The sequence below is a fragment of the Panthera leo genome, chromosome D4 (assembly GCF_018350215.1).
Source record: "Panthera leo isolate Ple1 chromosome D4, P.leo_Ple1_pat1.1, whole genome shotgun sequence".
Classification (NCBI taxonomy): Eukaryota; Metazoa; Chordata; class Mammalia; order Carnivora; family Felidae; genus Panthera; species Panthera leo.
This window is the reverse complement of record NC_056691.1, coordinates 39,278,231-39,291,520: the sequence shown is the minus strand read 5'-3', so window position 1 is coordinate 39,291,520 and position 13,290 is coordinate 39,278,231. Positions and strand designations below refer to the sequence as shown.

The following is a 13,290-nucleotide window of genomic DNA, read 5'->3' as shown; positions in this document are numbered from 1 at the left end:
GATCAAAATAATTTAAGGAATATTCCCCACATGTACTTAACGCCTGGTGGCCAAGTATCTAAAAGATGTCACCACTCCCTCCCTGGGCCAATCACAAGAAATTGACTCTTTGCGCTTACGAAAAAGAAAGAATTTTTTTTTCCAAAACATTTCTCTGACACTTAAGGTCATTTTCACATTAACTGAAGTTCTGACCTGATTCACTCTCTGTGCTATCATAAATATAGGCTTCTCCTTCATGTTAGTAATATTAGATTTTCTCTTTAGCAAGACGTTGTTCATTCGGTATCATCAAGCCCATCTGCTTACATCCCATTATTACAAGCTTTCACTCTTTCCCGACAGACTTTCAGTCTGCTTTTACGTTTAGAATCGCAGACCCTCATCGATTATTCCATTGTTAGACAGCTAATATCTGGTGAAACAGTACAAGTAGGAAAGGGGCCCTGCTACAGAGCCAGCCCTTGGTACTCCCGTGGGACTATAACCAGAGCACGTCAGTGTGAGACACCCACTGCCAAAGGTCAGATGTGGTTTACTGGATAGATTTCTGGGGAGGGGGAAAAACTAACTGATTTGAGGTCAACTGCCCTTTCTTTTATGTATTACTTGGTGTTCACTCAGACAAAAGAACAGAAAAATAGCGACACATTTTATTTTATTTTATTTTATTTTATTTTATTTTATTTATTTGTTTTATTTTTTGGTTGCAAATCCCGCCTCTCTGGGTTTCTTTTACATGGACAGGGTGTTCATTCTGATAGTTCACAATTTTTATCTTTGTTTTTGTTCTTCCTTAATCAGCCTACACAGCCTCAGGCACATCTCAAGCCAATCGATATGTGGGACTAAGCCCAAGAGACCCATCCTTCCTACATCAGCAACAGGTGGGCAAGTTTCACCCAGGTGTGATGGTGTAGCCACGCTTTCGCATTGGTGCTCTCTCCATGCTGCCTCTCAGATCTGGACTCAGAACGGGGCTCCCGGGGGCTTCTGGGAAAGAAACTGATCATTTCATTTTCCAGAATATTTTCTCATTTATCCTTTGTTTCTTGCCTCTCTAAACAGGGTTTCTCAAATTGGCTCAAGACTTTTTCCACCTCTGTGGCCTAGATCGATAACATCCATGAGTAACCAGGGTCTCGGCCAGGGGATTTTTCTCAGTCTTATTGGCTGTTGAGAACTTACTAGCCTATAGCTTCCAAAGACAAAAATTGAAAACTGATTTAAAAGCCCATTAGAGTAGAAGCAGGACACAATTTGTGTTTTTGAGCTCTTTCATAGTTTCCAGATGTTTTTACTCCTCATTTTGGACTTTTAGTCCAAGAGGATGAGTTATGAAGCTAAAACCTCGGGTGACACATCATTCCTATTTTAATAGGCTTAAATTGGCTTACTGATTTCAGATGTGATAAAACACTTTTTTGTTGTTCTGCTTTCTTACATCATTTATGTTTCAAGTAGCATTTTAAATTTCACATCTCATTAATGCTGTAAATTTAATGCAAATGAAGTGTTTACCCAAACTGTGAAAATATACAGCCAGGATTAATGGTGGCTTCTAAACAAATTAGCCACAGTCAAAGGCATGGAACATACCAATACAGAAATCCCATGATTCTAGTTACAGGACGACAGAAATAACTCTAAACACTTTGGAATTTAGATATATTTTATGATGCATATGTTTGCTGCTCTCAAGTTCTGATAGCAGAGCAGTTTGAAATTAACAGTGTGCAAAATATTAAGTAGGGAAAAATAGGCTATCGTGAATAAGAAGGAGCTGGTGTAAGCTTACCTGCTCTTCGTTCATAGGTTGTAGGTGCATTTGTCTGTGTCGTTAGGTAGGTAGTAAGCCTCACCAGGGCCTCTTGCCTGCTTCCCTTTGTTCCGGACGTGCCCACCTAGCTTGTGCTCTCTCTTAGCTGTGCTTCATGCGAAATTCCCAAGTCCTGCCCAGTTGAGGACCAAGGTAGCAGACCACATATATCAAAGGTCACCACCTGCGGAGTTCAGAGAAAATCATAAAGATGATAGCTTAGTCAAGATACTTGACATCGCGCCAGATTTTTAAAAAGCAAAACCAAACAAAAGAGTGAGAACTAACTGAAAACATCTGTACACAGTTATGAAAATACCAAATAATAATTAGTGGTTTTGCCAGCCATTGGCTTTTCAACATAATTCTCTGGAATGTTGCTTTTTTTCACCTCTAAAATTGCTATAATATGAAATGTGTTATAATTACTATAATATGGTTCTATTTGACAAATGTGTATGTTCACTGTGTTTATTAAAAAAAAACATGTAGGATTTATAGGTTTAGAAACTTGTTCTTTTCAAAATCATTCCACATATTTTCAGAAATATCTTCATCATGGGATTTGCATTATTCTTTATGACACATCTCTACTTTCCAGTTAATTTTTAATTCATAGAAACATGCCTCCTTTAGCCCCAAACACATTTAGACTATATCCAATTCCACGTATTTAGAAGCAATCTTCCCATCCCGCTGTGCTAACCTGTGGCAGCTTTAATTTCTTTTATTTACCACAGATGACTAACTTTAGAGGCTCAGGTAATTATGATCACAAAAGTCCATCATGTAAAATTCACTTTGTCTTTCGCATATCCGAGGATGAATCGAGAACACTTGGCAGGCATCAGGAAGGTATGAGTCTTAATGTAGATGGAGATCTGGGCACATTTTAATTGAAAATACATATACGCGAGTTCCAGAACTACCAACTTTTGTTATTAAAGACCACCATTTCTTATTTAAGTGGGCAATGTCAAGTGAAGACCTCTTACAATAGAAATATGATTTGTTTGGTCAAATGCGGTTGATATTTATGGAACGTACGATGTGTATAGATCCTCGGAAGAAAAAAAAAAACTATAGAAGGGTCAGAGCTACAAATGAAATGTTCAATTCTATTTAGAATCTGCATTTACCATGCAGACGGATAATTTGTCCTGTAGATGATGAAAGAGTGCTACTTTTTGACATGAAGAAGCCCAATATGGCAAATTTATAATGAGCTACAGTTTTGAGGCATGCGGAAAATGAATGTATATGCATCTCATACTATCCACGAATATTACTAAAGTAAGGTTCCAGTTAAGAGATTATTACTTTTCTGCTTTTAAATTTTGAAAGAATCACTGAGATGAAGTTTTAGGCTTACTATCTAGGAACAGAGGGACAGAAATACTTTAAATGACTTCAGTAGAGTAAAGGTTATGCTTTCCTACAGCAGAAATGAGATTGATTTACTGTGTCCTTTCATTACTTTACAAAGATTTAAAAGAGACCACTCTTGTAGCAGCAGGTTCTAAATGCATTTGGTTTAAAGCACTCAATGATGAATGAAAAGGAAAATCAAGGGGTACATGAAATAAAGGTAATCAATCATTTTATATTAGCTAGGAGAAATTCAAAATTAGAAAGGCAATGGATTTAGTCTGAGAGAGTTCTTTTAAACATTCCCCATAGCCTTTAATATACATGACCCCTTAAGAATAAATATTGTCACCAGGTACATTCTTCAGTTTATTGGCGGCCTCTTTATAAAGATTTATCCTTTTAGGTTATGAAAAGTATTGATGTGCATTGTGCAATGCTATTTTTTTCTCACAAAAGAACTTTAATATAGCCTACATAAATTAGGGTTAACAATAAATTTAAGATTGTTGAATAATTTTGACTATCTTATAAATAATCTTTCCACAAAATGACAATAAAGGAGACCTTTCAATATAGTCATTTCAAACACACAGGGATACTGGCGTTCTTAAATTGAGATGGCAAATATTAAAATTAACCCAATATTCCACTTGTAAGAGTAATACATCCATATTGGCAAATCTGAATACTAGAAGCACAAAAGCATATACTTTTGTACCCATTAACTTGGTACACATACAGCTGTTGTTAGTAATGCTATACCTCAGTGCTCCTTAAAATGGTTATTACTGATTAATGTCAGTTGCTAACTGCCTTGAAATACTCGTGTTTTTTTTTCTGACACGAGAATTTCACCTATCATTGTAAATATGATATCTCATTTGAATCCAAAAAATAATCCGTAATCATGAAGACTATTTCAAAAAGATTCACGTAAACGAGTTGATCATTTGCCCTGACAAACAATCCTCTAATTATAATCATCAGCTCATGCCAGCTGATCAGGACTTGAATTTTTCCTTTATCTCCTAACATAATCCTGTGTGTCGCGTTGTTCAGGGTCTGGAACTAGACTGTCTCTGGGATGATTGGCTTCGTTCCTGCGTTCACTGTTGGCTTGGGGAGGTCTTAAAAGCAGACATCAACTGGAGCTTCATTTTTCTTTGACTTTTCTATGGGAAGGTGGTGTGGTGGCTTGAGGAACCCCTGGGTCCTGCTTTGGCAAACTGAACTCTTTGGTCTTTCCTGAGAAATGTCTTTTTATGATTTGGACCTTTTTCAGAAGTGTCCAGGATCTCCACGCTGACTTAACTTCACAGAAGCTTAGTAAAATGCAGTGTTTCTCTTCCTCGTGCTGCGAGCACACTGTGCACGTTCCCTGTGATAGGCAGTGAGGGGACCCACATGTCCCAAGTTTTGTAGCTGAGAGAATGGGAACTACATGGCAGAGCGTTGGACTTCCCAGAAATTATTTTATAATCCACGCTAACAATTTTAGTATGAGTGGCGAACAGGAGGCGGCTTGCTCGAATTAGCACCAGTACCTTATCTGGTCAACCTCATAATGAATCTGTTAAAATTGTAGGCCTTCTTTCTTTGCTGTTATTGGAAGTTGCGTGATAAAAGAGGGTCTAGTCAACTTGATTTTCACCATTGTATTTGAGTGCAAGGTTATAATAAAAATATGAACCTTCACTGTTACACATTAGTACAACATATAAAAAAAATCTCACTGCAAGTGGGAAATAAAAGTTTGTAGCTAAGAAGCTTCTTGTTCAGAAGTAAAAGATTACTAATCGAACCAGGTATTGAAAAGCATATGAACCTGGTACAGATTTGAGGTTTTTGATGCTATAAGTGGGAGGTCACTTTTGCCTTCCGAAAGGGAGACGACAACGTCACACAAGCTCTAGTTTATAAGATGTAAGACTTATTTTCATAGTCTCAAAATTATAATCTCCTGATTATATGTACACTACTTATCATTAGAGCTCATGAATGAATGGCCTGATCAGCTCAGGTCCCTGCATTATGTACACAACTGCATGGATTTTATCGGTGCCTGAGCTTCAGCATGTTACATCTCTTGCATGCTATCATTTCCATTTCAATCACTGGGCTACCTTATATCAAAATATTTTCAATGCTTTCCCTGGTATAATTTTCAAACTGGAATTTGGAAGTGCTTTTCATTACGCTGAAAATTTCCGTTGCACCAAATGGCCTTCCTAAGAAATTGCCTCTGTAGGATTTTTTTTTTTTTTGTAATTAAGATATTAATTGAAATTTCTTTGCAACGTTTGTCCTGGCAAATGGCAAAGCCAAAGCTAGGTACCTTAGGACCACTGGAAAGGTAGTCTTTTATTAGAGGCAAGCAATCGAAAGGACACTAGCAGACTATCAACAAACTTTTCAATAAAGTCAGGAAGCAGGCTATCAACAACTTGTGGCTGTTCTTATTGTGTCTGTTATCATAATTGACAGCTTGACGTAAAACCCTATCACATGACTTCTGGGTAGGTATGTAAATGGATAAGAGGTCACTCTTCACATATGCTAGCTGGAAAGGAAACACATTTAAAGGAAGTTTCAGTCAAAATAACGGCTATGCAAATGTTTAGCCTTTTGGCTAGTTCTTATGCTTTTAAAAAAAACCTCCCGTGGTCTGCTTTATCATGCCTTCATTTATTTATTCACTCACTTTCAGTATTTATCAAATTCTAGATAAACTAATTAATGTAAAAATAAAATTATGTTTACCGTAGCCTTACATCTCGATCAACAAGATCATAAGGGAAAAATTATCTTGTCCTCTGAAAATATTTACTTTAAAAGATCCAAGTTGAATCAAGGAAGTAGAGGAGATTCTGAAGGTTATAATTATCGCCATTTTAGCCTTAAATATTCTTGGTGGGGTGGGGGGCACATGAAGCATAGGGTAGGAAAAGAACAGTGGTAAGCAAATCAGTATCTTTGGTGAGAACCAGGGATTAGGAGTCCGGAGGTTTGGCTGTAGTGTTGACACAAACAGGGCATGTCTGATCTTGGACGAGTCCATAAACTTGACTGTCCTGTATCTTTATCTTGGAAAGGAAAATGAAGGGGTTGAACTTCACAATCTCTGAGTTCCCTTGAAACCTTACATTTTACAAGTTAAACTAGTCTCCATGTGAAAAAAAAAAAAGAAACCTCTTCATTTGCTAATACTTAGGATTTACGGTCAGTTACGTTTATGTAGTTCATGGGCTATGCACACCCATTTAATGTAATTCTACTGCGCTAGCTAAATTAAATATCAAGAAGCATGGGTTCCAGAAATTGACATTAGAAGTAACTTTAAGGTACCAGGATGATCTTGAATCTCTTTTTTTTTAAAAATGTGTTATATGTTTTACATATAACAATTTTATTCTGAACGTTCTGCTTGTTCATTTAGAGGCCATTTTATTTGCTCCATGGTGAGTAATTAATAAAAGCAATAAAATAAAACTCTACTAATCTGAGAGTTAGAGGACAGTTTGAACATTGGATTGTTTATCTTTTAAGCATCCCCTCAAAAGCACCTTTACCCCCAAAAGTCTGTTTCCTTGAGGCTATCTGTAGAAATTAAAACAAAAACAAAACAAAACAAAAAACCCTAAGAACGTAAAACACACCTTTCAAGATATTCCCTTGAGGGTCACTGTAAACTTAAAAAAAAAAAAAAAAGTGAGAAGGTAAATTTGCCTGTGTTGATTATTCTGTTTACAGTTTAATGGTTTATTGGTTCAACTGAGAGCTGTTGTCATCATGAGGGACTGTTAGTACATCGGCCTGTTTGCTGAGTCTAGCAAAATAGAACGTTTTGCTTACCTTCTTTCTTTTGTTCCCAAAGCTAATTGCTAAGCATTTAACAAAAGCCCCTGTTAATAACAATGGAGGGCCCTCATTTGAATAAACAAAATCTTAACTCTGAAATCACAAGCAATATTGATTCTTTATAGCTGTCAGCTACCTATGACTAATGTGGGTATAGCGCAGGAAAGGATAATGACCCAACTCTTAGGTGTTTTTTTCTTATGTAGATTTTTGAGGGAAACTGCTTGAACCCATCCTTGTAGGCAAGGAACAAGGTTCTCATTCCAGAGTCTTGAGAGAATGCCATTCTAAGAACATAGGCAGGAAAACTTGACCTTCACTTCTTCCTTACTTGTTACGTAGGTAACCCTTTACTCATAGCTTTCCTGGAGGACAATCTTACTTCCTTACTTCACCTTTTGCTTGCTTTTGGAATTCTGGGCATAATTGTTTTAATGTAAATTTTACCTCAGTTTTCTAGACAGTCTAATTTCATTGTGATAGATGCATAAAATTAAAGGATTAAAATTATTTATGGGAGTGTGCATTTCTATAAGGATATGCATATGCTCAGGTCTGTTAAAGACTATAATGTTACAAAAATAGGAATTGCTCTCCACCTCCATTCAAACACACAACTCTTACAGACTAAATATTTGAACTAATCTGTACCTAGTGTTTTCTATTTGATTACTATTGGAGGAAACAAGTAATTTCCTTTTTTTTTTTTTTTGACGAAAATACTTGGAAAAACCATTACAGTGTTATTGAACCCTATGTACTACTTGAAATTAAAGTCTTCAAATTTAATTTAAAGAGAACTGATAGCTACATTATATAACAGTGACTCTTTCACATGACAGAAACTGAGGAATCATCACCCCAACCTCAAATAACACTATCACCTGTTATTGTAAATTTATTTAGAACATAATGTAACGAGTTTTTGCTGTTGGGAATAGTGACTTATACTAAGAACATTTAACATGCCCCCAAAAGAAGCGTAATACACCTAGTGTTAACTTTTTATCCCCGAGATTCTATTCAAAATTTGCTGAGTCAGAACTATCTTCCTCAAACAAAGAGTCTTAGTAATTGATCTTATTAGGAATAAGAGTGAAGAGTGATTTCTAGTTTAATTATTCAGTTGTTTCCCCTGCCACACCATCACCTTTAAAATTAAAATTTCACTTCGTCAGGAAGTTCATTAATTCAAAGATGCTTTATGCAAAAGAAGGTTAATTAATAAATTAAAAAAACATAAAGAGTGAGGGTCTTGCTTAAGTGACCTGGTTTAAGTAATTTATAACACATAAGCATGTATAAACAGGTCTCCTCAGAAATTTTTGGAAATGTTGATAATGCTACCCCACAATCTAAAGAACTAATAAATAAATCTAATTTATATTTTTCGTTCTCAGTAACCGAGAGGAAATTAATTTAATACTAATTAATATCCTGACAATTTTTTTGGCATCTAAATTATTGCTAACTACTATGTCTAGTGATTGTTTTGTATGTATTTCATCATATTTTCTGTTTTGAAAAAAAATTAACCCTATTGAATTTATCTTACGTATGGATGAAAGTAAATAGCTATGGTCAGGTTTAACCCCTTTGGGACTACTCTTAGGAAAGAAAAGCCCCCAAATACATTGATTTTAAATGTTACAAATGTGGCCAAAGATAGCCCCCTTGACATTTGTTAGGGTGGTAAACAAACAAATAAACAAAACATTAGCAACACGAACAACAAAAAACTAAGCAGTTTACAACACATCCTTCCAAAGAGACACAGTGTTCCTGTCATTGCTTGTGAGACAAGTCAGTTAATCAGTGAGTAATATTTAGGTTCTCCTGGCGTCATAAAAGCATCTTTTTCTGAAGATTTCTGCAACCTAGGCTGGGAGCCCCACAGAAACTCACCTGAAGTTAGCAGAATTACCATGAGCTCTGCCTGAATATACTCCTCCATTCTTGAGAATGTTTAATTGACTAAAAACTAGGAATTTCACTGACTAGAGTAGAATCAATAAGTGGTCCCTAAGGTAATCTTAACACAAAGTCAAGGGTTTTTTTTTTTTAGCTGTTTTTAGATCTTTTTCATAGTACTGCTTTAAGAAAATGCATTTTGAAAGAGACAATAGGCTTACTGTTACTGTAAAAAAACAGATTGCCCCATCACACTGCATTTCTGATTAGATGATTCATGTTGAGCACTTAAAAAAAAATCTTGCCATAAAGTTTGTTATCTGTTTGGTTTTAAGACTAATCAAGCATACATTTTCCCTATTATGCAAGTATTATGGTCCATTTTAAGAATATTTTTCATTCTAATTTAATTTCTTTACCGGTTTATGGCTCCTTTATGAGTACATTGTGAGAAGAATCCGCACATCCTATCAATCTGTTTGCCTGGCCATCTATCTACCGACCTACCTGCCTACCTACCTACCTACTTATCTTAAGGGAATTTTTTCAGTTCTTTATAAAATTGCTTTCACCTAAAATATCAATATAATGAAAACATGTGTTTTGGAAATTTTAGATGGTATATTTGGAGACTCATAGACCTGTAGAAAAGGGTGCAAAACAATTATTCTAAAACTCCAGAATCACTATTACTCACAATGTGTAGAACCTCATTGGTCTAACAGGAACAGTAAAGGCTCTTAATAGCCATTTTTTTAAGCCATAGCATTATCAGAAAGGATTACAATAATTTATCAGGAGTTTAAAGGCACTTTGGCTGCAATCATCACCTTGTGGAAATCCTCACTGAAACACAGCAAACAAGGTGCAGTGGGTTGCTCTGAATAAGACATCTTTTCAATGCAAGATGCAGTTAATTCACAGCAAGGCTATCTAACGATACAAACCATGATTTTCTAGTGGGGTTTCCCCCCGGCCAAAGCCAGATAAGTTTACTTTCATAGGCATACAAATAAGCAATATATCTTTTCAATAAATCTGCTAGCACCGTAGGGCAGCTGTGAACCAAACAGAGCTGGATAGGGTTACTCGAACCCTCTTCCGAAGGGCAGAGCTGATGATTCCAAGATCTGGGAAGAATTTGTTTCAGCTTGTACTCAGTGCATTCCTGGCTCTATTCAGATGTGGTAAAGTATTTTAAATGCCATTACTCTGAGTTTAAAATCAAAGTAGAAATCCTCATCAACTCCTTCTAAACAGTGCCACTTTGACTGCAGCAAAATTAGGAAACATCTAGAAGGGAATACCTTGATGCTTCTAAACATAAGCTAGGGAGAATGTATAAGGTGGGACCTTTACTCCTCTAAACTGCATGTCTTCTGTGTTTTGCAAACTGCATGCTTAAAGTTATTGATTATTTTACTCAGTGCGGATTATTTGGTATGTTGCATAAAAAAAGCTTTTTTTTTTGTTTTCTTCCTAAAATATATCTCTCTATTGAATATTAACGTTTGCTTTTATTTCAGCTCAACTTGTACTCTAATAATGGCTAATTGTTATGTTCTAAGCACTCGTTTCTCTTGTATTCTTTAATTAATAGAGTGGCCTATTGCAGTAGAGTTTTCTAAAAAGAGTGTCTAGGAATTTTGCTTTGCAGAGTAAGGTTTTTCTTTTGCTTTTGTTTTTGTTTTTGTTTTTGTTTTCCTTTAAGCTGCCTCTTGGGAAAGTAAGGTTAATGCCATGTACAGTACTGGTTTGCATGTATTCATTTAAATACTAAAAACTGTAGAACTGCTCGATCCATATCTGACTGCTAGGTTTCAATTGACAGCTGAGGATTTGTGACTGGACCATGAATCAAAACGGCAGGCATTTATACCCCAGTACCAGTGAGGATACATTGGGAATTACTTGGCAAAGGTAACATTTTAATTATTTCCAACCCTACACTTACACCTAAAAGTTACATGAGCTATAGTGTTTGTTTTTAACCAGCTTTACAGAAAATATATGTTAAACATGTAGTTGTCTGGGCTATCCCACCGCTCTTTCCCTACTCTCCTCCTGTATTTCTTTTGTCAATGCAACTTCAAATTAATTTGGGACTATAACATCTGCTCACTGATCATTGGAATTTCCAACTGCTGTCAAATGTTTTCAACAATTTATAATTTGGGGAGGGGGCGGGGAGAAGATTTGACACCTAACATTTCAGGACCTAAAAAAAATGAAATCATAGTTTGAGGGAAGATTTCTCAGCTATTTGAGGTCTAATAAAGCATTGGGTTTTTCACATTATGGGTTCTTCTCATTTCAGCTCTTTCCTCTACTGCTAACTTTAAACCATTTTACTAGTCAGTTATCCCCCTGTTGGAGGGGAAAAGCTAGAAGAAAATTTCCAAATTAGTTGACTTAACTGTTATCAGCGGCGTTCGTTAATGTTGGAGTCAGACGATTGTTGAAATCAACAGCTAAAGAAGGAATTTGGTTTAAATGAAGTTTTTAACCTCTGTTCATTGATATGAACCATTGAGAACTGAATTTGTTTGGTTGGCTGAGGAAATGATCCTAAAACTAGTTTCATCTTCAAAATTAGTTTCGATACTATCTCGTGTATTGGTTTTGGAAGGTAGTGCTGAGTCAGCTTCTTATGTATTATGTTAATAAAGAACGAATTGTGTCAAATTGGCAAATTAAATAATTAAAATTCGTGGTATAATCATGTGTAATAAGAGATAAAAATTTCTAGAAGAGCGTGAGGGAGTCCCATAAGGAGTTCACCAAATGCAGAGCCAACGTAATTTTCCAACACTGCTATGAGTCTGATGCTGTATCGTAAAAGTACGTACTCAAAAATCAGCTGTAAGTGGACTGCCGAACTCCATTTCACGTGACAGAAGCTGCTGAAAAGGAGAATTTAAAAGAATGGAATTTACAGAACGTCCACTTTTCCTCTGGTGAAAACCGAGACAGCTAGTTGGATTCAGTTTTTAAAACTTCATGAGTTTTTATTAATGCATTTCCTAAAATGAATACGATATGACTTTTCCTCTTCTTAAAGATTGGTATACATCCACTTTAAAAGGTATTCATTTTTACATATTTTCATTTTTTTCCCCAAGAAGCTTATATAATCCCTCCATTTGGAAAAAAAAAATACAATATATACTTATAAAAAAGAAATTAAGCACAAGGAGAACATATTGTTTAAATAGTCTTAAAAAGAATATGAATTAAATCCCATGAAAATGTCCTATTTAAATAGTCTTAATTGGTTTTAAATTAAGTTAATCGGATTTGATAACACCATGTTTGGATTTAATTTTATTAAATAACTTTCTCATAGTCCGTGGTCTCCATGTCAGTGAGCATAAAAACCATGTCTGTGTACAAATGTTACCGTATTTATAAGAATTGCACGTCAGATGGAGTGTACTCATGTCTTTAAATGTGGCTATACCTGTGTGAACCTCTAAATCTATGATTACTGATTGACATTTACTTATCTAAAATAGGATAGTACCTTTATAAAGTACATGAAAGCCAAATAAAGGTATCCGTTATTGGTTATTTGACATATAACTGCACCGGGTTCCTAGTAATGTTTTGAATCAAAAATTGACATCCCAGAAAAGGAAAAGGTGAGTGGACAACGAATCACCCTATGTATCAGAGTGGATTAATACAATGACTAAACCCAGCTTAGGAGACCATTGTTCATGTTACAGAACCCCTTCTTGTTGAAAAATTGGTGTGGTAATCAGCTTCAAGTTATAAGAAGTCAGAAAGAAATTTAGAATTCATTTTGTTAAGATTTTTTTCTTCCCCCCCCTCAAAGATAGTATTTTTTTTTGGTTAATTGATATGATATATAGACTGGCTTTAATCCTTCAAAGAGCTTTAAAAAGGTAGCTTTCGGCTTGTTCCCTTTTTATCGTGATTCAGAAGGCCCATAATTGATAATGGCAGGCATCACGTTTGTACATTCAACAGGTGTTTATTGAATCTCTATGGTACGCTGTCCCAAAGGCTGTGTGACTGATTCAGGTGCTCACAGTTCTTAGAATCTAAGTATTATACAGTTTACAATAAATATACTCAAATAAGACAGCAATTTGCTTTGCTCTGTTATAGTTTCTTCTTTTTTTAAATAGGCTTAAGTAGAGTCCATATTTGATAATACAGATAAGCCATGTCTGTGGCACAACACGTTCTTAATTCATTCATGGTTTATAGTTTGTACTCTGTGGTCATTTATGAAAAAAATTTTTTAGAAAGGATATCAAAAAAGGAAATCAGAAACTTCTGCAATATTACTACTACTTTTAAGG

General features: G+C 35.5%; 1 protein-coding gene across 5 annotated transcripts in view; it reads left to right on the top strand.

Annotated features, from left to right (window-relative positions):
* The window catches only part of NFIB (nuclear factor I B), a 235,178-nt gene that overhangs the window by 207,442 nt on the left and 14,446 nt on the right, over positions 1–13,290 (top strand). For 2 of the 5 annotated variants that reach the window (XM_042911994.1, XM_042911995.1), the window contains exons 10-11: positions 805–887; positions 10,791–10,879. The exons of 1 other annotated variant lie outside the window; for it this stretch is intronic. In XM_042911994.1, coding sequence (XP_042767928.1) covers positions 805–887; positions 10,791–10,879 — 172 coding nt within the window. The remainder of the gene's footprint in view (positions 1–804; positions 888–10,790; positions 10,880–13,290) is intronic. 2 more of the 5 variants (XM_042911997.1, XM_042911996.1) reach the window with 2 other exon arrangements.